Genomic DNA, 24,804 nt, shown 5'->3' on the forward strand with positions numbered 1-24,804 from the left:
CCTCAGCAGCGTATTTCAGTAAATCCACCTGTTCTACTCCTTACTCTGTCTCTGGTGAATCCTCTCACCCCCTGCACCTCTGGCCTACACTCCAGTTCTCCTATGCAAAAAAAAAAAATAAATAAGTACGAAATCCTAGTGTATGTTTGTAGCACATACAAGCAAACTGGCCCTCAGCAAGGCTCCTGCAGGGAAATACGAGCATGGGGAGGGTGAGCCTTACCTTATCACAATACTGACAGAAGTAATCTCGGTTGGGTTTTATGATGGGCAGAGTTAACTCTGGAACCTCTTCTATCTTCATGTCTGGGTGCCTCTTTGATAAGTGATTTACCTGAAGAGAAAAAGAAACCCTTTGTAAACAGAAGTTAGTCAGCGACTGCTGATAGCTGAAATTCCCTGAAGCCATGACCCCAAAGAAGGCACATGGCCAGAACCAGCACAAGCAGGCCCATTCGACACAAAAGCATGGATAGGCACATTTAACAGGAGTTCACAGAAATTCAGTGAATTAATGAAGATGTATTGGGTCACTGTGGACCCCATTAACAGCCTCTAATGAAAGAACTGCTGCAGGAAAAGGGAAACTATACTGGCATGAATGTGTTTGGTGAATCCTCCAGGAGGAAACCTGTCTTACATTTAGTACCCTACACTTACTGAGGACACTGAATGGGCTACAGACTAAGGTTCTGAATTTTAAATAATGCTCTATGACTTTAGCTCCTGGCAGAAATATATTCTGCAAAAGCTGTAAGAAGGTGAAAACGAACAGAGAGCGGTGAACTGGCTATCCTGACATTTCAGCCAACTTGGGTTTACATACCCTGCTTGGATGGAAAGTTTTCTTCTATTGCTGTTTCACATCTGGGAAGGAGAAGCATTTAAAGGGAACAATCAGGAGGAAATAAAGACTTCTCTAGAAGTGTATTCACTAAAAGTCTACGCAGGTACACAAAAGTGGGGAAGTAAATGAAAGATAAGGAGAGGGTTTTAAAAACAACACAAAACCGGTAATGCAAAAGTGACCTTTTCCAAGAGGTCACCAGAAATAAAAACTGTGGCAAAGGGAGGCCAAGGGAGCTAGGCAAGAACAGAGCTGCAAAGTGGGAACTATTTGCCTGTTTTCTCCAAAGTCATCGCCACCAACAGAAGTGTAGGTGAAGGGGGGAGGGAAGACAGGTACAGCAAGAGGCTGTTCGCACTGACCAGCATGCCCCGCCTCCGGAAGCCCATCATGCACAGGCGGCACTTGAACGTGAAGCTGTCATAGTCTGTGGACGTGATTCGAGGCTTGAAGGTCTTGGAGCGGCTGATGCGGTCAGCTTTCTTGGCCTCCCTCTCAGGATTGTGCATCCTCTGCATATGTTCCCGTAGTTTATCTTTTCGCTATTTAGAGAGTTTTTGAAAGGCAAGGGGTGAGGGTCAGGGGTAGAAAATTCTTAATCAAAGGGATTAAAAACAAAATCAATACCATTCAGGAGGAAACACAACCTACCAAGAAGCATCTGAGTTTGACTAATGCTGGAACACACTAGGACATAGCTAAAGTCTCTGGGAATGACTGTTCACTGGCAAATAAGCACATTCTAGCAGCAAATAAGCACATTCTAGCAACCCGTGGTCTAAAATGATCAACCAACTTGAAAGACACATAGTGGTTTTTGAGAAGTCTTTGCATTTATGTAGAGGAAACAAAAGAGTATAGTTTGGTGTTAAGAGTTAAGTCTGGGATTAAAAACTTAAAGACAAATTGATAATGAATGATCAGTAATACTGGATTTACAAAGTCATGTGTATACTCCATTTCCACATATTTGAACAAACATAATGATGCTCCTCTAAATCCCAAGTGAATTTAAGTAAAAAACCTATCACCTTATAGACTCAGACATTCAAGTAAACAATTGTACTGCCCTGTAGGCTACAGACAGAGTGCAGGGTCCAGGTCACATCTAGTTTGATGATTTAATATAGAGTATATGTCAGGAAACATCAGGCAGAACATCAGGCAGAGGTCATCCTGAATAAAAATACATTAAAAAAATGCCAGCTCCCTTAGTCAGTGAGGCTCTGCTCCTAGACATTAAAAATAAAAAAGAGTGACTGGCCTGATAAGGATTTTGAACCTTTCTACCAGACTACCAGCTCCTCCCATCTTTTGGTACAGGCATTATTTTTAACCACTACTTGGTAATAACTTCATTACTCAATACATTTACCTAACACACATCCCTTGAGTGCCCACCAAGTGTCAAGAGCCCTACTAAGCTCAGAGTTCCACCGTTAAGTGCTCCTGCCTTCTGCAACAAAGGACATGACCCAACTGTCCTTTCTTTCTACCCTCCACCCCACCTGCCTTCATTCCTAGGAAGCCCAGCAGAGAATTTTCGGAGTTTCCTAGTTTGCAGTAAAATCTGGGCTAAGAACATTGCCCCAAATAATAGTATTTGTCTTTAGTCCAGATACAATGCTTAGATTTCAAATCAGATCTCTGTTGCATTTCTACTTTTTTCTAAGGATCAATAACCCCATTACTCCCTATAAACAGACTCACTGATTTTGTTGCATAAACCCCACAGCCTGATACTACTAAACCTGCATGGTGCTGGGCATGCCGTGACAAATGTGCTGTTGAATGCTCCATTTTCACAAGCCCTTTGCTGCCTAACATCTCCAATACCAAATCCATTATCTCTCCCACCCTCCTGTTTTGCTCCCATATCCCTAGTGTTCCCAAGGGATATTGGGAACCCTTGCCTCTTAAGCTACAAATCCTAATTCTGTGCTAGTCACCCTTCAACCTGTGTCCAGACACAGGTGCTATTAGTTCTCCCTCAGACATTTGTCCTGAAAATGGAGCCTCTCCACACCACTGCCTGTGCCTTCACTCAGGCTCGGCTCTCCAATGTTCATGGGTTCACTTCTCTGGAAGCCTAGTTACTTGGCAAAACAAGCTGGCTTGACATACTTCTCTGGCTGCATCTGGCCACTGGCCTCTTACCACACCCTCTCCACTCCACCCTTCACCAGCTCCTGGACATACTATCACCTTAGTCCCTGCTGCTCCCTCTGTTTGGTATTTCTTTATATTCCTCCCTCATTCCTCATCCTCTCCCTTTTTCTAGGAGGCAAACTCTTTCCCACTCTATGAATTCAAAAGTATCACCTGATCAATGAAATAATCCCATGACCCAAATCAGAGTTTATTTTTCTTGTGGTAGTTTCATTCTCTGCTCTGTTACAATAGCAATACTAATTTTTTAGTGCGCGTGCCTCATTTTCCCATTAAATGGTAGCTCCTTAAAGTGCAAAGGTCCTGCAGTGTCTTTGCACATACTCCCCTTTTGGCACCCATAGTTGGTAGGCCAGACAATTCTAATTCAGGCTAATAAGGGCAATGACAGGGTCGCAAGTAAAAGGCCCCATGGGAACACACAGGAGAAGCACTTAATCCAGTTTGCAGAGGCTCAAAAAATGAGCACAGAGTTGGAGAACGGGGAGGTATTTGGGAGCCACAGCTGGGTGCATGTTTTAAGTGATACCACTTTGGATCGATCTATGTAAAGAGTTATTAAAGGGCTTTTCAGAAGGGTCATGACTTCAGACTTGTGCTCTAGAAACATTCCTCTGGTTCTAATCTGATAAACAGATGGAAGGTATGTGATGGTTTTATACTATGTCAGCTTGGCTAAGGGAAACCACATTTACATGGATTCCCCTTCCAGTGTGGTTACAAATTAGAGTTATCAAAGAGAGAGACCTGCCCAGACTGGAAGGAGGAAGTGATGCTCTGCAAGTGGGAGGCAGAGGTACCAGTATCCCCTGACTCCTCCTCACTCTCCCCTACATGGCCACCAGCTCTTTCCTCACCACCTCGCTGGCCACATCCACATCCACTACCAATGTGCGGTGACACAGTCTCTTCCTGTGCACACCCTAAATCGGAGATGGCTGGGGTCTCAGACTCCTAAACAAAATCCCTTTGTCCCCCCAGGCCAGGGCTCCCGAATCCTGTTCTCTGACCCTCTGACCCCTCCTTCTGTTTCTCTTTTAATTAAGTTATGATTTATTCCTATAAAAAAAATCCTTATTCCACAGTATTCATAGTGGTTTTGCTTCCCTGATTGAATGCTGTCTAATATAGTGGGTGAAAGTAAAGAGGAAAATGGAAGCAGAACGTTTTCTTAATATGCCTTGCTGCTAAAATGATAAATTAAGACATAGATATTTTAAATAGAAACAGATATTTTAAAGAAACAGAATGCAAAGGATGAATAGTAAACTAGTTAGCATCACAAGGATCCTCTTAGACAAATCAGAATTTTTCTTTAAGAAACAGAAAAACACCCAGACATGTTTACTTTTCACATTATCCTTCTCTGCAGAGTTCTAAATTGTGCAGCTACATATTGAAAGTCATCACGTGGAAATAACATAAAACTTAAGCTATGAAAATGACTTTCTGTTCCTCTTTAGTGATTCCCTATTCTATATAAATGCATCCTTTTAAAATTAGTTTTCTCCACTTTAATCCATTTGAGTCTTTTCTGGTTTCCAAGACAGCTGACTTGCTGTGTTAGTAGTGTCTCTCCATGATATTTTTGTGAAATCATGGGATTTCCGAGTGAAGTATATTTTCTTGTTTTCACATTTTTTGTTCAACTTTCCTATGCTGCTTCTAAATTCTGTCAGGTTACTGATACTTATTTTTATTTTAATCCTGAAGTCACTAACATCCCCAAAGTAGTATAAACCTTTTCAGTGTATGGATTTTCCACCTCCCCAAGAGGTCTCAATTACCAGGCTCTTGTACTCAATAAGTACTCAATAAAAATCTCTTGATTTGGTAAATAACTGTATTATTCTCAGAGGAATCCCTCAATAATAATTTATTCTCATTAGACACTTAAAGTCTTTTAAGAAATGCATTCTTACACTGCTTCACAAATTGAATTAATAATTTTGGGTAATTAAAGTAAGTTTTTCCCTGAATTATATCATAATAACTAAATCAAGCATAAGGCACAAAACACATCTCAAATCCAATTCTTTGTAAATAGAAGATAAACTGATGAGATGAAGAAGATAAATGAGCATTTATCCTTAGCTTGGCATAATCTCAGTGGCTGTGAGGGCAACCTTGGGCTGCTTGCTGGACACATACCTTGAACTGCTTTCCACATGTGGAACACAGGAAATCTTTGCGGTCCGAGTGTCTGAGCATGTGGAGCCGCAGTTTGTCCGGCCGGCAGAAGGCCTTGTCACACTCCGTACATTGGTAGATCTTTTCTGAGTGGAAGCTTCGTACGTGTTTTTTTACCTGGCAGCAAAGACAGAAAAAAAACAGGGTTCTTGGGCCCCAAAGGAAATGTTGTAAAGCAACCTATCAACGCTAGAGGGAGCCAAACACATTCGCATGGATTTTCATCAACTCAGTGGCTTAATCCAGTCACATGTGATAAATGGCCTCAGTAAAATGGACTATTCTGAAGAAACATGAGTAGCCAGGAAGCCTCAGAAATCTTAACCTCCCACATGATTTGAGGAGATGGAAGAAGTGCTTAGTCAGAGCCCTGATCACATGGAACCCATTTTTTATTTATTTTTTTAAGATTAAAAGCAGCGCTCCTTTGGATTTATTTAAAAGAATTTAGCCAAAAATTATCCATAGGATAACAGAAAATAATTCTTTCTCACTTTTTCCTGCCCTCAATATGTATAGAGGCAATTTAGCCCCTTTAAGTAATTTGTCCTTTCACATCTTTCTATAAAAATGGGTTTTAAAGAACTAAAGACATGAATTGGTTCCCATTTATGAGAATAATAGAACACTAGCATCACTTTTAATTGGGACTGTACTTTTAAATAACTTAAAGAATGGAAAGTGGCCTTAAAAACCTCTTAGTTATAAATATCTGACATAAAAAAGCTGTGGATGGTGGTTTAGTAATGAGTTATATCTAACTATTGCTATAAGGAATTTTGCACCATTATCTTTGGAATCTCTTTTGCCATTAGAGTCCATCTTAAGGCAACATTTCTAATTGTATAAAGTGAGAAAATTATCAAGATTCCCAACACTAGCAAAACTATGTTTGAATCCTAATCTTTTATTTCGGTAATTTAAGAAAAAAAAAGAGAGAGTCATTCCCCAAAGTCTCTATCTTCACCGAATATTCAAATTTACTTATTCATTGACCAGTATATAATATCACTTGAAGTCCAAATGAAATCATGAATATTCTGGAATTCTTCCTTGCCCATTTTGTTCCAGAATATAGTACAAGGGAGCCTTGTACTATAATTCAATGCTTGATACAAAAGTATATTATACACCAACTTTCTATTTGTTTCCTTCCAAAATGCATGCCCGAAGGCAAGAACAAAAATTATAGTAGCATAGAGTAAAAGTTTCCAGCCCAGGCAATAGGAATGTATCTTCCACAGGATCTATATATATTATGAATTGTGGATACTGGCAAGGATTAAGAAAGACTTGAAAATTTAGAACTAGATCTGGGTGTTTTTTACATGTACTGCAACTTAAATGTTTATATGCCCATATCTGACTTGCACAATTAAGGGTTACCGTAATCTTTTGCTTATCAAAAATGTTTGATTAAAGAAATATTCTCAAAAGCAAAGTTGTTTCAAATATCAGATGGTTTCACTTAAAGGAGGAATGTAGGGGAAACAAATAAGACATTAGGGGAAAAAATAATAACAATACAAAACACAACACAACAAAACAAAAACAATTATAAACCAGAGACATCCTGCAGGGGAGGAGGAGGGAGAGGGATCAGACGGAGGGAGGGAGGAGCACAGGGGAATGAGGTGATGGTGCACGGGTGCACTGGGGCGGAAATTCTATGGGGACTACACCTGAGGGGTGGAGGGGAAGCAAACATTGTTTATAAATGAACAATGATGCAAAAAATATTAATATTAAAAAATGTTTTAAATAAAAACTATTTTGGATAATTAAAAAATTAAAAAAAATAAAATTAGAAGACCAAAAAAAATTTTTTTTTAAGTAAAGTTGTTTCTAAGAAGAGATGAACATGTGGGTGGAGAGGAAGTCTCACTTTTCCAAAATTTGAAGAGTCTTTATCAAAAGTCGGAAGTCTACATGATCAGTGATAGACACTCACCTGGATAAAATCTGGGAACCGTTTCTTGCAAGTTGGGCAGGTAAAGTAGCCATCATTGATATGAATGGCCACATGATCTTTCAATAAATCAAGGCGGTCAAAGGATTCTGGGCAAAAAATGCAAGAGTAAGTCTTCTGATCAGAATGGAGCTTCATGTGGTTCTCCAGCGATGTGCTACTGATGAAACCCTTGTTGCAGAGATCGCAGGTCAAGGGGCAGTTCCCCTCCCGCCCATGGAAGCGCAAGTGCTGGTCCAGCTTGTCCTTTTCACGGAAGGCCTTTCCACACTGCAAACATTTAAAAGGCCGGAAGGACTTCCGAATAAACAGATGCTGAAGAGCTGCATTCTGAAAGACAGATACAAGTATGATTATTTAGCGGTTCACACATTTATACAAAAAGACTTTTCATAGAAATTGAACTCTGGAACACATACATGGAAGATTTTTCTGGCAAAGAGATTAAAAATGAGGCTATTTCCAAAGAAGTCTATCTTGAAAAAAACAAACATTTGGTGTATTTTGTTTTAAGACTTAAATATGTGTTGTTTTGTTGGGCCTCCCCGGTGGCACAGCGGTTGAGCGCTGGGTTGCAAGGTTGCCCGCAGCCTCTGCAGCACTGGTTCGATCCCCGGCCACCAGGCGAGGGTCCCACATGGCGCACAGACCTCTTCTGCCACCCACTGCTCCCCTCAGCAGTGTGCTTCATCTGTCTGCCTGTTCTGCTCTGGCTCTGGTGAATTCTCTCACCCTCCCACACTTCTGACTGTACCCAGTGCTTGTATAAATAAATCTTTAAAAAAAAAAAAAGTGTTGTTTTGTTCAGAAAGGATTTAAATAACAATCAAAAGTGTATTCCTAATAAAGGACTTGAATGATAAAGCAAGCAAAGCCAGGCCTCCCAGGTGGCACAGCAGTTGAGCGCTGGGTTGCCTCAGCCTCTGCAGCGCCAGTTCGATCTCCGGCTGCTCCCCAGCCACCGGAGGAGGGTCCCACGTGGCGCACAGACCTCTCCTGCCGCCTGCTGCTCCCCTCACAGTGTACTTCGGTCCTTCTGCCTGCTCTGCTCCCTGCTCTGGCTCTGGTGAATTCTCTCACCCTCCCGCGCTTCTGACTATACCCAGTGCATGTATAAATAAATAAATAAAAATAAAAAATAAAAAAAATAAATAAAGCAAGCAAAGCCCAGAGTGGAGTAGAATAAAAATTGAAAATTTGAAAGAAATGACTTGCAACAAGTCACAGATGTATGAGTGACCCTGGAGCTAGTCAGCTCCATATGACTTGCTAAAGTACTTGAGAAAGAATTTGAAGCTTAGCTAAAACATTTGGCAAACAGGGCCTCTCTGGTGGCCTAGGGGTTAAGTCTCAGTGCTATCACCACCTATGGCCTGAGTTCAATCCCCAGCCAGGGAACTAACCCACATATGTCACAGTAGACCTCTCCTGTCTCACCCCGCTGCTCCCCTTGGCAGTGTATTTCAGTAAATCCAGCTGTTCTGCTCCCCACTCTGTCTCTGGTAAATCCTCTCACCTGCTGTACCTCTAATCTACACTCCAGTTCTTCTACACACACACACACATACACATACACACACACGCACACACACACAATATTTAGCAAACCAAAAAGATCATGAAAAGAACAGAAGGGTAGTACTTGCCAGGAGTTGGGGAAAGGAGGCAATGGATATGGGGTTTCTTTTTAGGGTGATGGAAATGTTCTGGAATTAAATAATGGTGATAGCTGTGCAACTTTAGGACTAAACCCTTTAAGGATGGGTTCTGTGCTGTTTGAATTTTATCTCAATTTAAGTAAAAGTACTGAAAGCAAAATTAAGAGCATAGTTTTATGTGAACGTTTGTTCAGGGGTACACATTATAAATAGAATGTGTTTAATCACTTCCTACTTAGAAAATGCAGAGAAGTTCTCAATGTCGGTAGTTCGTTACACTGGTTAGAAGGCCATGCTAACAAATCTAAGCCTGTCACTTTGTCCCCTTGTCTAAACCAGTCAATCTTACCCTTTTTTCAGACACAGATTGCATTTCTAGTGCTGATTAGCTATCTGTTAAATTCATGCAATTGTTATAGGGAATCTCAGTGAGAGAATATGGCCTCTCCATGCAAATTCACCACTATTACTGGAAAAACAACTCACACTCTACTGAGAGCAGATCAATAATCATCCTTGACACAGAGCATAGAGTCAATATTTTAGTTATGCTATAATGAAGACTCATTTATAAGTTCCTCAAAGTTTCAAAGTATAAAAGGGAAAGTTCGAGATAGGTATGACGTGGACATTCCTGAAAAATATATCTATGAATGGGTGTGCTTATACTACAAGCGAGAGTAACTGAAGAATAATTGAGAAGCTTAATGCATTATTTGTGAAATGATGAAAGCACAAGGAACAATGCTTAAATCCTTAATTTCAAACCATTTACAAGCAGCAACTTCTAAACTAAACATGATGTAAAATAATCACTTAGTGGAAAAGCAAAATAATTATTTTTGATTTAGTGAAAATTCTAAACATAGTTGCTATATAATTGAGAAATTCCTTCTCAGGGCTTTTCTCACAAGATCAGGAGCGATATTTTACCAACTCATTTATCTTGAGTAGGTATTTAACAATTCTTTTGTCTTCTCAAGACAACTGGGGCTGGGAAGGTTGGGGCTGCTTCAAGGTGACATTTTAATTTTCTTTTGTATTTAGATCCCATAACAAAGTGCTTAGCTCATATGAAGTGTCCAATAAATTAATTCTCATTAATTCCTGAGAATTAATGAAATATATTTCATAAGAAAATTTTAAATATTTCAAGATCTTTGCTATAGCTCTGCAGAGATCTTTAAGAACAGCGCCCCTCTCAATTAGCCGCTAAGCCTTCTTTCACTCCATCCCATGGCTCAGCGGTCACCTGCTCTTTTCACTCTACCTGGACACTTTACATAAAAGCTCTCACAATTTGTTAAAAGTTTACAGAAATATTGAAGGTAGACAAATGTTATCTTGAGGTTTGGGCATGTAAGAATCATTTCCTTTATCCAAATTCAGTCAAGTTTCCAAGGGTAGACAAAAGGCACAACAATTGATCTTGGTCCTACTGGGGATTCAAGGTTTGAGTGCCAAACCCTGAACTCCACTTTACTTTGGTCCATTATGCTAATCAGTCTTCTGTCAGCTCTGATTAGCATGAGTATCCTCAGACACTTGATTTCAACTCAGCAGCCACCTGGCTCTACTCTCTTTGTTCTATCGACAAACTGTGTCCTTATCATCTTTTTAATTTCCATGGAGCCCTGAACATTGTCTAAGTACTCGAGAACTAGATTGCATTTCTCTGATCTAATAATCCTAATGTAATCCTCATATTACTCAAGAGTGAAAGTGCTGAGATGGATCCAACCCTGCCACCCACTTGCAAGCTACTCTAAGATAGCTTCTGTAGTTTAGAGCTATAATTGGTACACATTTCTAGAAGAAATCATGAAAAATGGTGAAGGCAGCACAAAGAGATCTACGATGGCACTTCTGAATCCTGAACTACAGTCAGTTAATGATAGGATTCTACAGGGAATATAAGCTATTCCAAGGAAGCCAAAATGGTATACTTGCTAATATCTGTGATGAAGGATTTGGGTCATGTTGAAGTGAATTCTGAGAAAACAGATTCTTTACAGACAATGACCATAAAATGTTTCCAAAGTTTGATATTAATACCTAGATTATTGATCAACGTTCATCCTATTTTGATCTTGACACTGAAAGGAAATCAATCATGTTATCTTGTTGGCTTTTCTTTCTTTTATGCAACTTTACTCTCACCTGTTTTCTGCCCAGATTTCAAAGTCCTTGGTGGGTCAGCCCTGCCCAACATACTCACTCTCCACTGTCCTTCACTAGGCACCCCATGCTGGGGCCAAGCTAGTATGTGCACTGTCCCTCACCCATGCCAAGCACGTGCCTGTGTCCTGGCCTGTGATCCCATGACTGTCCTTCTCTGAAATGATGTGCCTTCTTCCTGCCTCTCTTTCAAGGACAGTTTAAGTCTCACTTCATCTCTGAATTATTCCGACTCCATCTTTCTTTGCCTTTCATTCTTCCAATTTTCTATTGCAATTATAGGCTCAACGTTTAAATTTAGCATCTAAATATAAACCATCTTACATTAGCATTACCTCCCTAATTAGAATGTAAGCTCCTAGAGGACAGCACTCAACTGAAAATGATACTGTGAACCTAGCACAGTGCCAAACACAGACTTAGGAATCAATACCAATCCATGAATCACTCCACTCATTTTACAGCTGGAAGGGACCTTGGAGATCACTTAGTCCTGCCCTTCATTTTGTGTGTGAGGACTCTGCAGTCCACAATTTACTCACTGGTCTATCTGAAAATAAATGATCGTTATTCATTAACTAATTTGCATTTACTGTAGCAACCAGATTGTCGTTTCCACCAGGATTTATTAAGTACAGGTTGCAAAGAACAGCAGGTCAGGCAAACACTTAAATAACGTTCTGTTATGTGAAACACAGGAAACAAACCTACCTGCAGCTCCAACTGAGCAGGCAGCATTAGAGGAGAGAAAAACAGTTACATTACCAAGTGGATTGGAAGACTTCCCTTCAGTTGGTCATTACCAATCTGGATAGAAAAGATGGAAAATACATAGCCCTACTTTTTAGAATGTGTGAGGAGGAAGAGGGAAAGAGCTCAACTATGTCTGACCTCCAAAAACCATGACAGGTGGCTTCTGCCTTGACACAGGAACCAAAACCAGGGAAGAAACAAGTACAGGGACAGACCATGCTGGTCCATCCATATCTGTACTACCTGTGTGAACTTCAGTGTCTTCCTTAAAAAAAAAAAATTAAATTTAGGAGGCATTTCTCTGGACTAAGTGAAGGGTCAGAATGTTCAAAGCAAAAAGGATAGTACTTGAGTGAGAGAATGAAATGCGGGCTGGGAAATAATGTAGAATGATGAGCAGGAAGGTCTTTATTTTTAGTTGTTTGCCTTTCTGGTTTAGATGTAGGTGTGTATATACATGCTTTTGAAGTAATATAAATAGAGTCAACATTTTTATATTTCCATCACAGGACCCTCACCCATAATGGAGATTCAGTCTCAGAGTTCTTTGCCCTCCAATGCTATCTTGTGACTATAAATGTTTCAATGTATTTTAACATGAAGGCACGGACTATTTTTCAAGGTCCCTTCTAGCCTATAGGCAAATGAGATCAAAAGAAACCTACACTAAATCAATCATCCATTTAGAAACTGTAAAACCTGGGAAGTTAAACAAAACATCTCTTCCACCTACACATAACATGCTAACAGAATAAAAGTCTTTATATGTCCTGCTGCCTCTGATGTGGGTTTCAAGAAATTGTCTTCTGGATGTAAATTGTCAACACAGGCTCTCAGCCCACAAAGCACACTGTTCCCTACGTGCATCCCCTGAGCTCCTAACTCAGACTCAACTGCTCTCTATGATACAGAAATAAAGCACATCTGCCCTAGAAGCCGGGGAGGCCCCACAGCCACACAGCCTGTGGTCAAGATGCAGGTCACACACAAGATCCTGACTGACCCCCCCAAACCTAGCTCTCAACTTGCAGCCACCCCCAGGTACATAGAGAGTACCTGAGACATCAACCTGGACACAGATCCCTTTGCACTGATGAGTAACGACACTGACCAGTCTCCTCTTGGAAACTGTAGATAACCAAATTCAGATACCCAGAATTAACCTGACAGCTATCATTAGGCACAGGTTAGCCTGGCCTAACATGTAAATTGTTATAATTAAATGTACTAATTTCTCCTTTTCCCATGTGTAAGTTCAGAGTACCAGAGAGCTATCCTACTTGAACAATACTAGCCCACGAACTGCCCAAAGCCAGACTTCTGTGTCATAAACAAACTGATCAAATCTGGACCAGTCATTCCAGCCTGCCTCACAGGCACTGAGAAATCATTAGTACTTTCTTCCGAGACAAGGAGCCTATGGTAGGCTAGATGCAGGATGTCCAAGTGAAGAGTGAGTAGACTGGAAACACAGCACCCAGGAAGCTGTCTGACTGGAGGAAGGCCAGCACCTACGGAGAAGGGGCCCTGCCACCTACTTACTCGGATGCGTTTGGCCCTGCGCATGTCGTCGGCAGTCAGGGTGCTCTGTGTGGGCAGCACGCTCTCCTCGTGCTGTGGCTGCAGATGCAGGCTGTGAGTTTCTGGCTCCTGCTCCAGAGAAGACGAGGTCTCCTGTGGCAGCTGAGGGATTGGGAGGGTGGTCTGTTCTGGTTGATCCAGCCCATTCAGAGTAGCGGGTTCAGTCTCATCAAACTGCTCCTTGGTGGAAAAATGTAGCAAGTCCTAAAATGGCAATCATCAGGAATTATTTCCCTAGCTAGACAGAGATTAGTGCTAGAAGGAATGTCAGCTAAGATTCAGAATTGCTGCTTATTTATTTAAATGATGAGAGTCAGAGTTCTCAGAAAAAAATACTCTCCTGCTAGGAAAGTTAATGAGGTATCCATCCTCAGAATGTACATATTATGAGATAGTCCAGATCACTTCATGAGGAAAAAACTGTGACAGGACTAAGAATATTCTGGAATGATATCATTTTCATTGTTTAAAATTATTCAAGATTCCCCCAATAATATCGCTGAAAAATTTCAAAACTCTTTTAAGTCAACAAAACTGAGCTCTTGTTGATATTTGAAAATATATTGTCTTTCTCTAATCATACTTTAGTTAACAGATGGCAAATCACCGACATGACAAGTGTTTGTGTTTAAGTCTAGCAATAGTTCTGTTAAGTTCCCCAAGCAAACATCTAACCAGTAGCTCCTTCCCATCCCCCAGTACCTGTGTCCCATCATCACACTTTTCCCCATTTTCACTGGTTATTTCCAAGCGGATAAATTTGGGGGGACGCCCTGGCCTTCGACCTGGGCCAAATCGCCTCTTGCCTCGTCCCCTTCCTCGGCCTCTTGTTCTGGGGACAAGAGATTTGGGTTATAAATAATGGTCATGGTTGGATAATACTCTGTAACAAATATTGCCCTAAGTGATCCTGAAATCTTGATTTTCTCTCACTGTATTACTTTTCCCAATTCATTTCTCTAATAGAACTGTTTTGCTAATACATGCTTTCTAAATTTCTCACCATTCCCCTCTAGATATCTCAAATATTAAAATGTTTTTTAAAAAAGATGAGGAGCTTTTGAAATTCAAAGCATGATGCCATTTGCTACCAAAAATTCTAAAGCATAAACACATCTCTGAAATGACATGAGAAATGCAGACAGGACAGAACACGCTAAGCTCTGGCATGTGTTCTGAGAGACAAGATCCCAATCTTTCCTCCTTCCCCTTGCCTCACCTCATATTCCTTTTTAGAAATATGGCTAGATTCAACAGCACTTTCTTGTTTTACTAGAAGCTTCTGGAAAGTCTGAACAAATTTCTAATTCAATTATTCCACAACATATCTAGTAAACACCAAATAAATGTCAGTTCCTTTGCCTGGACTTCTAATAATTCAAAATTCCTTAGTAAAAAGAATTCAGAAAGTATGTCATTAAAACCTCTTTTAGAAGATGTGTGTGTGAGATGAGTATACTATTAATCAGATCATACTTTATTTTTCCACTCATCTATTTAGGCATTAAACGAAAGTTATGGGTTTTTTTCCCAGGAACTTTTAAAAGATTCTAATTGTGGAAAATCCTGAACCCAAGCAAATGTAGAGAATAACATAATGAAGCCAATTTCAACATCTACTAACTCATGGTCAAGTTTGTTCCCTCTATATTCTTATGACCCACCCCCCCCGCCACTACCACCACACACATACTCCTCAACACCATTATCATACCTTAAAAAAACTGCTATCCATTTAGTAGTGTTAAATCTAGTCAAAGTTCAAATTTTCCTAATTGTCTCCAATTTCTTTTAATAGAATTGTGGTACAATGAATGCAGCTGGAAAATGGCACACAGCCATGCTGGTGGTTTGGCTCTAATCTCATGACCATGAACCTCAAGTGAGCTCTTCATGTTGCAGGCAACTGTACAGTGCTCCTCTAGAACATCTGTTTTCCTGCCTCCCTAAATGATACTTCTCACCACCACCTCTTTCACATCCTATAAAAGTTGACAAATGTACACATGTCCCATTTCTACTACCCTATTGCAAGCCATTGTCATTCTTCACCTAAACTGTTGAAATAGCTTCGAACTGGACTCCCTGTCTTCATTCTTGCTCCAATATTAGCTAATGTGATATTTTTATTTTTACCCAGAGTGATGATTCACAATACTCCCTGATCAAAACCCTTGAAAGACTTCTCATCCTACTTAAGATAAAATCCTACCTTCACACATAAGGCCCTACCTGACCTGGTTCCTGCCGCCCCCGTTCCTGAATGAGTCTTCTTCATCTATCTTTGTTATATAGTGAAAATAAACACAGAATTTAGCTTGATAAATGAGTTCTATTACTGAAAAAAAATTGGAAATCAAAAATGTAGATTATTTCGAAGTCGTTTGCTATCTCAAGAATTCCTCTTTCAAAATCTCTAGATAAGGGATATTTAACTAAGGTGAAAGGATCTCCCATTCATAATGATAATGCTGAAGAAGAGGACCAGGGAGTAATAGATAACCTCTCTGGTTACCTACCTACCTACTACTACTACTACACACACACACACACACACACACACACACACACACACACACACACCAATGCTCACTACCTTATAGACCGTTCAGAAATAACTCTGGACTTTTAAAAAATAAACTTGTGAAATTATCCCCCTCCTCATACCTGCTAAACACATCCAGTTTCTCATCATGAGTATTGAGATGCTGTTGCAATTGCTCTGAGCTTACAAATCGGCGGTTACATTCGTAACAGGGCCAATTCTTCTCTTGCTCTCGAAGAACTACAGTCACAGGAGAGAAATCACAAAGACTGATGATCAATAAACACCAATAAGACTCAAATGCCCAGTATTCCCACCATTCTCATCTCATTATGTCTATAAATATATAGCAGCTGCCATCTACATTGTTACTTTGTTACAAAAGCAAAGGCAAACGTTTGACAGAAAGGTGGTAATTAGAATCTTATTTTCTTACATATTCATGTATGACATCAAAGGAACAAATACCCTTGTACTATTATACTACTCTCTCCCACCCAACACACACACATACACACCCCCCTCCCCCAGCATATAACCTCTCCACATTGGAAAGACAAAAAATACTACCATGGAAATTTGTATTCAAATAAATACTAATACAGATCCAATAATAATCATAATCTGAGGTGCATTTTATCACTAGCAACTTGAAAAATCAATGCCCAATACAATCACTTTAGCAAAATGTCCAGCGGTATTTATTAAAGCTGACTGTATGCATAGCCTGTGACCCAACAACTCAACTCCAACTCTGAGTCCCACCAAAACAAGCACATAGGTTCACTAAAGGATGTGTAAGAATGTTCACAGTGCATTCTTCATAATATCCAAAATCTAGAAACAACCCTGTCAAATAATAGATTGGGCTGGGTCTTGTCCCAGGTTCCTGGGAGATAACCTCTAAATCTTTGGAATTTCCCAAGTGATAAGTGTCTTTACCATTTATGGTGGTCTCTGACCAGACCTGAGTTTAGGCTAATGAGAGGACTCTGGATGGGAGTTGTCTGCATAAGAAACCCAACCAATGACTGCAGGATTGGGGCTTTGAGCCAGGTGATATCACTCAGGAAGGGGAGCGGAAGCTGCAGGGTAAGTGCCATCACAGGGCCAATGAGTCCATTGGTCATGCCCAAGTAATGGTGCCACAATAAAGCCTCTGGGCACTGAAGCTCAGATGAGCTTTCCTGACTGGTAATCTTACATCAGTGTGCCAAAGAGGTGACACCATCTATGGACCTCCCAAATCTTGCCTTCAGTGAGTCTCTTCATTTGGCTGGCCCTCATGTGTATCCTTTAAATAAAACTGTAATGGTAAGTACAACACTTTTCTGAGGTCTGTGAGTCACCTCGAGAATTATCAAACAAAAGGGTAAGGGGACTCCTTAAATTGTAACTAGCTGGTCAAAGTGCAGGAAGTATGGGAACTCCAGAGCTTGACGCTGGTGACTGCCCTTAACCTGTAGACTGCGACCTAGCTCCAGGGGGTTAGGGTAAGCATTGCACTGTACAACCCAAATTTTCAGCTACAGTACATGAACTGTGTGCATTCACACAACAGAACACCCAACAGCAGTGAGAATGAACAAGGGATGAATCTCACATACATAATGTTGAGCAAAATATGCCCACACACTAAAAGTGTACATATATAATTCTATTGATATAATTGTCAGTAACAAGCATCTCATATCTGTGGTCTTAGAAGTCAGGAGCCGAGTCATACTTGGGAGTAAGAGGGAGTCAGAAGTGGGCACAAGAGACTCTGGGGCACTAGTCATGCTCTGTATCTTGATCTGGGTGCAGGTTCCACAGGTATGTCCACTCTGAATATTCAGGCTATTGACACTTGCTCAGACACTTCTGTAAGCAGATTACACTTAGATAACATTTCCATCAAAGACTGTCAACGCCTGCCTGCCTTGCTATGTCCTCAGCGATCACAACCAGATAGGATCATCCTCTAATCCAGGTTTTAATTTAGCATTTGGAGGTTTTCATTAAATTAAGTGCTATTTTCCTGTACTCAGGGAAGAAATGTAAATATATGTCATTGTCATTTGATCCTAGAATTTGACAGAGATGTACAGCTCTAAAAAACCTACTGGAAAAGCCTCTTAAATACATTGAGATGGAAGAATTAGAGGTTACATATTGAATACATGCAATTTAGAATTCATATAGAAAACATGAAATCTTTAAAAAGTCAACCACCTTTCCTTTCTTCCTCAGAAATGTCATGAATTTTCTGGTTCACAAACTCAGCATAGGATGCAGCGTACCAAACCTGCAAGAACCAAACAGATCATCAAGAACTACAGGATGCACCAGGTGTTCCTAGCATGCTTAAATTCTTTATCCTGCTTACAAAAACAATTCAGGCTTTTCCACTCCCCACAAAAAAACAAACAACAAAAAAACACCCCACAGTGTGAACTGACCCCTTTAACATCAGTTTGCTGATGGCCAGTCATGAAATTCATTTGCCAAGAAACACAGCATGATTTTTCCTTTAAAAAAAAGTTTTTGTTATTAGAACAACTCCACAAGAGATTACATTTATAGTCTCTTCATCTAAATAAAACAGCCTCTTCTGGTTTTTTTTTTTTTTTAATCTGTATTTCAACAGAGGTTTTTACACAGCTATAATCCCAGTGGCTTCCACACCAACATGCCACCAAATAACTTTCACTAGGATCACCAAGTATGTCAAATGCTGCCACCACCTGCTGAGTGTCTTCCTCCGAGCCCAGTGACTGACTCGTCTGGCTCTTCTTCCTCTCCCTGATTCTAAATTTTGGTGGTCTTCAAAGGTTAGTCCTAGTCCAGAGCATTCTTATTTTTCCTTATTTTAATTCCACCCATTTCCAACCAACTCTGTGCTAAAGGCTCCCAAGACCCTCCATCCCAGACCCTCCTTCCTCTCTATTCCCTCTATGTACCTGCTTCTGCTTACCTGATATTTTGAATGTTTTACAAATTGCTCAAATATCCAGAACTGAATTCTAGACCCTTCCCTTATCACACCCCTGCCTCTCCTAGCCATCTCAATGAACACCTTACTTCCACCCAATTGCTCAGACTTGAAACCTCAAGGGTATCTTGATTTCCCAGTTTTCTTCCATAATCCTTCAGCAAGAACTACTGATTGCTCAGATGTTCTCCATCTCTACTTCTCTCACCTGGATGCGTGCCAAGATGAGCAGGTGCCTGGAGTTCTACCTGACCTGCTAACAAGACCTTTCTTTTACACTCTTGCCTCTGCCAACCCAGAGTGGTCTTATTAAAACACAATCAGATTTCGTCATTCCCTAGCTTAAAAGGCAGCAACAGTTTCTCATTTTATAATAAACCTGAAGTGCTCCAGGATGGTCTCCAAAGGGTTCCGTGATCTCTCCCTAAGCAATTAAGCTCTTACCACACTCCCTTGCCTGCCCTCCAGCCAAAAGGCCCAGCTGGCAGTATGCCAAGTTCTTTCCTACCTCAATCTCTGCCCTTGCTGTTTCACCAGTGGGAAAGATGGGTTCTTCATCTTCACCCCTCCCCTCACCCATCTACATCGCTGACCCCTTTATTCCACAGTTCTCAGCCTAAAGATGTATCTTCTGCAAGGCCTTCCCTATCCACCACACCCAAATTGGCCCCTTTTCCTGTTATTTCCTTTTACATTTCCTTTGTAGCATTTACAACATTCAATATTATTTGCATTTACATCTTTCCACCCATCTCCCTTCTACAATATAAATTCTCTAAACATAGGGAAACCAATCTCTCTTTTCCTAGTAACTGTAGGAGTTCAACACATTAATCACTAAGTGAATTAATCATACATAACTGTTATGGAACATTAATGATATGGAAATACAGATTTACATTGGAAATATTTATATTGAAAACATTTATTTTTAACTATGGAATAATTTCTATGGCATCTACATTCTGTAATTTACTTAATCACAATCCTGTTGGTTGGATTTTTATCATCTTGTAAATATAAATTCTACTCAATTCCATATTTCCAATATGTGTCTATTTCATATTTTCACATTTCAGAAATCAGAACGGGTCTCACAACCCAGAGCATTCTAGTCACTGCCATAATGTACTTCTTTTTCTTTTTAAGGATTTATTTATTTATGCATACAAGAACTGTGGTACAGGCCAGAGGTGTGGGGGAGTAAGAGAATTCACCAGAGACAGAGTGGGGAACAGAACAGGAAGAGTGATTGAAATACACAGCTGAGGGGAGCAGCAGGCGCGAGACAGGAGAGGTCTGCTGCCCATACGGGTGGCTCCCTGGCCGGGGATTGAACTCATGCTGCAGTGGCTGCGGATAGCTTCATAGGTTGTGTCTTAACCCATTGCGCCACCAGGGAGGCCCCATAATGCACTTCTAACTGCTTCCTCATTGTTCCTGCACCCACTTGTGCAAGCCTTTTGTACTATTCTCACTTCATTCAGTTCTGCCCCCTATTGACACCCCATGGTTGTTAACACTTGTCAAGCAACATAATGAGGGGGCAGGGAGGGAAACTGCCATCTTCCTCATAATAAATAGAATATATTTCAAAGTAATTCAAAGCTGATGTGATCACCCAGCAGGAATTCTCATTAAGATTGCCAACAGTAAAAAGAAGAGAATAAAAAACTGGAAAATTTAAAAAGACTAAAAAAAGATAAGTTAAAAATATGGTATTACAAAATTCTAACATGTCTAAGCCCTATCGTTGTTTATAATTGTTTCCTTAGACTAACTTTCAAGAAGGACTGGGTTTCAAGGATTGGCTTACTCAGCCAAGAATATTTTTGCTGTAAGTTGCCAAAAATAGTCTGCAAAATTTTGTAATTCTGTAATGAATGTTTTTTTTAAACTCTCACATTCATTGTACTATATCCATTTATTTTTGCTAATTTAACAAAAATAGCAACTCACAGCTATTTTAAGGGTTTTTAAAATTATCAATGGTAAAACAAATTTTTTAACATTTCTTTATTATTAAATCTTCCTCCAAATAAAGTCTACTCCTGGCATTTGTCCACCTGACCCTAGGATTTAATGAGGATAGCAGTGTACAAATTCTCTGTCTTTATATTTCAACTTTAAAATGTGTATTACAATGATTCTGTTGCTTCCTTTTTATCTGTTGTTTCACTTGTTCATTATGCTGAAATATTAGATTTTTATTAAATTGTTCCTGTCTGTCTTTCCCTCTACAGTTCTACTTACTGCTTTAAGGATAAGATGACCTGGGCCTCCCTGGTGGCTTGGGGTTAAGTCTCAGAGTTATCACTGTGATGGCCTAGTTTGATCCTTGGCCAGGAAGCTAACCCACATGGCACAGCACATCTCTCCTGTCTGGCCTGCTGCTCCCCTTAGCAGTGGATTTCAGCAAATTCACCTGTTCTGCTCCCCATTCTGTCTCTGCTGAATCCTCTCAGCCCCTGTACCTCTGGCCTACACCCCAGTTCTTCTATGCAAAAATAAATTTAAAAAAATTTTTAATTAGAAAAAGATACAATAATCTTCCACCATTAAGAAGTACTCTAGTTTTTTCTTATTAAGAATTTACTGGGCTAGGTGGTGTGAAAATCTATTTTTACACATTTTCACTTGGATTTATGGGTTATATAGTTGATGATTAAAAGATGTGGGTTTTGTGCAGATTTGGAACAAAGTCTAGGTGTTTTCTCCTCGTGAAGAGCTCTCTTCTTCTCACTTTTACTGAGGCAGCAAGCAATGCAGTGCTGCCGTGCTGACAGGACCATCGTCACCTACTTGTCACTTCTATCAGGAACATACAGAGTCCTCTGACCCCTCTTTTGGCCATTTCCTATCACAGCAGAATCATAGCAGAATTTTTATTATGACATCAAGACTTAATTTTTTTTTTTTTAAGGCTTAGGGCTACATTTATTTTTTTAAAGATTTATTTATTTATTTATGCAAGTACTGGGTACAGTCAGAAGCGCGGAAGGGTGAGAGAATTCACCAGAGCCAGAGGGGAGAGCAGAAGGCAGATGGACAAAGTACACTGCTGAGGGGAGCAGCGGGCAGCAGGAGAGGTCTGCGCGCCATGTGGGACCCTCACTGGTGGCCGGGGATTGAACCGGCGCTGCAGAGGCTACAGGCAGCTTCGCAATCCAGCGCTCAACTGCTGCACCACCGGGGAGGCCCAAGACTTAATATTTAGACACATTTCGACAGATAGTTATCTCTGAAGTATAGATCCCTGAAATCAGAATTCAATGCATAGTACTCTTTAGGTAAAATGAAACATTCTGATAAAACAAGGAAATCTTGCCCATACATTAGAATTCCACTTTCACAAGATCACCTGTTTCCCAACTAATTTTTCTTTAGAGTGTGTCAATGATGTTAAATCACCCCATCTTCCATCACTCCATCAAAAGTACTGCTCCCCAAAAGAACTATTTCCTTACTTATAGTCATAGGTCTTCGTGTGGAACTCTGGTAGACCCAAATACCAGCTAGCTTGTTTATGGGATTACTATAGATGCCCAGATATAGCATCCACTCAAAAAGTAAGTAAAAATATAAGGAAAAGGCCATTTTTGTAAGAATCCCTTCTAAGGGGTAAAAAGACTAAGAAAAGCATTAACAATCACTATTCTTAGCAAAGGCACCCTAACCCCAGCTCTGTACCTTCAGTTCTTGCTTGGGTTCCACGTTCTTTATCGTTGTGTAATATACATGGTGGCCATATTGGTAAGCCACCAGGTTCTGCTCCAGGTGATTCTGGGCTGGACGTACGAACATCATCCAGTTACAAAGAGTCTCATCAGACAACTCAAACCACAGGTCTTCATGCAAGTCCCTGTCTTTTCTGTCTCCTTTATCAAGAGAAACCTGCAGCCAAAGAGAAAGTAAAAAGTCATACACATACACACATACACACCCCACATCAGATGTCATAACACAGGAAATACTGCTCCTTAAATTACCCATATATCCTGATTCTTCCCTTTGTATCTAAAAAGATACTGAAATTACATCGTGTTCAATATCAAGGAAAAGGATACTTATAAAAGACTCACCTGTAGGAGAATTACCTGGCAAAACCTAGCAACCTGATTATAGTTTCAGTTGATGTTTCATTATTACCTAACATTTTTTTTTAATCTGCAAATAAAACAGAAAATGCAAGCAAAATACTCTCCATTTCATTAAACTCACTTCTTTTGGGATTCAACTGCATTTATTTATAATGTATAAGCTGGTGACAGGTATTTCTTTTTACAAAGTAATATTCTTTCTTGTAGATCTTGAGCATTCACCAAAGAAAATCCCCCATGACAGCAGCTGATTTCTCAAAAAAACAAACCCCAAATAGTTTCCCTTCCTTCTGTCCCTTCCTGGTATTCCAGAGTGGTTCTTCAAGAAGCAGGCAATTTTTAAAAAAGCAAAGCAGGTTGGAAAAGAGCAAAAGCACCAAAAGTAAGGAAAAGATATCAGTATGAACATTAACCATACAGTGAACTGCTCATTAACAAGAGTCAACAGGAGAGAGCTGTTTCAAAATTAAAAGGTGTGTTTCCTGAAAGCAGCACTGGCATTTAGCAGATGACATGAGTCTACATAAGTTTCCTTATGTTCCAGTCAAATCTGTTTGTTTGTTTGTTTTTTTAAGTTGTCACAGCCTAAGGGCTGAATTGTGTAGCTCACATTCATATGGTGAAGCTCTAACACCCTCAAAGTTGAAAATGTGACTGCATTTGGAGGCAGGGATTTTCAAAAGAGGTGATTAAGTTAACACAAGCTCATGAGAGTGGGTCCCAATCCAATCTGACTGGCATCCTAGCAAGAGGAGGTTAGGAAACAGAGACACCAGGGGCAACTTTGCAGCAAGGGATGACCACATGCAAAGGCAGCAAGAAAGCAGCCATCTGCAAGGCAAGGCAAGAGGTCTCAGAGGAAACTATCCCTGCCCAGACCCTTATCTTGGCCTTCCGGCCTCCAGATTGTGAGAAAATAAATGTCTGATGTTTAAGTTACCAAGCCTTTGATAATTTGTTTTGGCAGCCCTGACAAACTAATACAGTCCCTGGCAACTACACCATTTTTATGCTAGAATTAATCATCTAATGCCCTGGGGCAATGCCCTGAAACTACAGTTTCAGGTGATCTCCATTTCATTGGTAGGAGAAAAAAAGTTTTCACTTGAAACAAATTAAGCAGAGAAAGAATAATATTACCAAACAAGCTGCACGAAATTGAATCAAGAAACTCAGTAAGAAAATGTGTTTTCCTTTAAAAACCACTAAGAACAAGTATGAACTATGATAAATCATAAATTACCTTTAGATGAATATAACAGTCTTTCAGCTCGGACTCTCTGACGAGGGGTCCCTCCACAGGACCAAACTGGGTGCGTTTGGGAATGCGTCTTTTGGAGAACACGCCCCCCAGAAACCTGTCAATGTAGAGGACCAGAGGGAGGCTGGCTCTGGCTCTGGTGAGCACCGGCCGGTTGGGGATAGGGTGCAAGGGGCCATGCTTTGGGCACACTGAAGAATGTGCATTATTACACTCCTCACACCCTGCAAAAGAGCAAAAATTTTGAAGTCAAACTCCAGCTTCACTTATCTCAGGTAATAAGTTCTAACCTGAAAAATCCACAAATTTAAGTTTTAAAGCCAAAATTAAGTGAAGTCCTAGGATCACACCACCCATTTGATTGTAATACATCAGCTTTCATAGACCAATAAAGCCCTGTCATTTTCCTCTAAAATCAGGCAGAATTATTAGCATATACGTGCCAAAAATAATATGCAGGCTGTGACTTCTTTCTCTACTGGATAGTAATTTGACTAGTGGCCGCTAAATTTACAAGTCAATTATAAAAAGAAGAGAAATAAGAAGAGCTTATTAGATTAAATGCTACAAAATCTACTG

The 24,804-nt window shown here is 40.2% G+C and overlaps 1 protein-coding gene across 10 annotated transcripts in view; it reads right to left on the reverse strand.

Moving 5' to 3' along the window:
• Positions 1–24,804, reverse strand: part of PRDM10 (PR/SET domain 10) — a gene marked incomplete at its 3' end in the record, with an annotated part of 58,511 nt that overhangs the window by 14,112 nt on the left and 19,595 nt on the right. For 4 of the 10 annotated variants that reach the window (XM_084251485.1, XM_084251488.1, XM_084251487.1 and 1 more), the window contains exons 5-15: positions 24,208–24,449; positions 22,555–22,758; positions 18,105–18,177; positions 16,013–16,130; positions 14,048–14,177; positions 13,307–13,549; positions 11,723–11,734; positions 7,158–7,505; positions 5,168–5,323; positions 1,210–1,389; positions 224–334 (exon numbers count right to left, since the gene is read on the reverse strand). In XM_084251485.1, the coding sequence (XP_084107611.1) occupies positions 224–334; positions 1,210–1,389; positions 5,168–5,323; positions 7,158–7,505; positions 11,723–11,734; positions 13,307–13,549; positions 14,048–14,177; positions 16,013–16,130; positions 18,105–18,177; positions 22,555–22,758; positions 24,208–24,449 (1,817 nt within the window). Of the gene's footprint in view, positions 1–223; positions 335–1,209; positions 1,390–5,167; positions 5,324–7,157; positions 7,506–11,722; positions 11,735–13,306; positions 13,550–14,047; positions 14,178–16,012; positions 16,131–18,104; positions 18,178–22,554; positions 22,759–24,207; positions 24,450–24,804 lie in introns of those variants that run through there. The other 6 variants (XM_084251489.1, XM_084251486.1, XM_084251484.1 and 3 more) reach the window with 3 other exon arrangements.

This window comes from Talpa europaea (genome assembly GCF_964194135.1).
Source record: "Talpa europaea genome assembly, chromosome: 12".
NCBI lineage: Eukaryota > Metazoa > Chordata > Mammalia > Eulipotyphla > Talpidae > Talpa > Talpa europaea.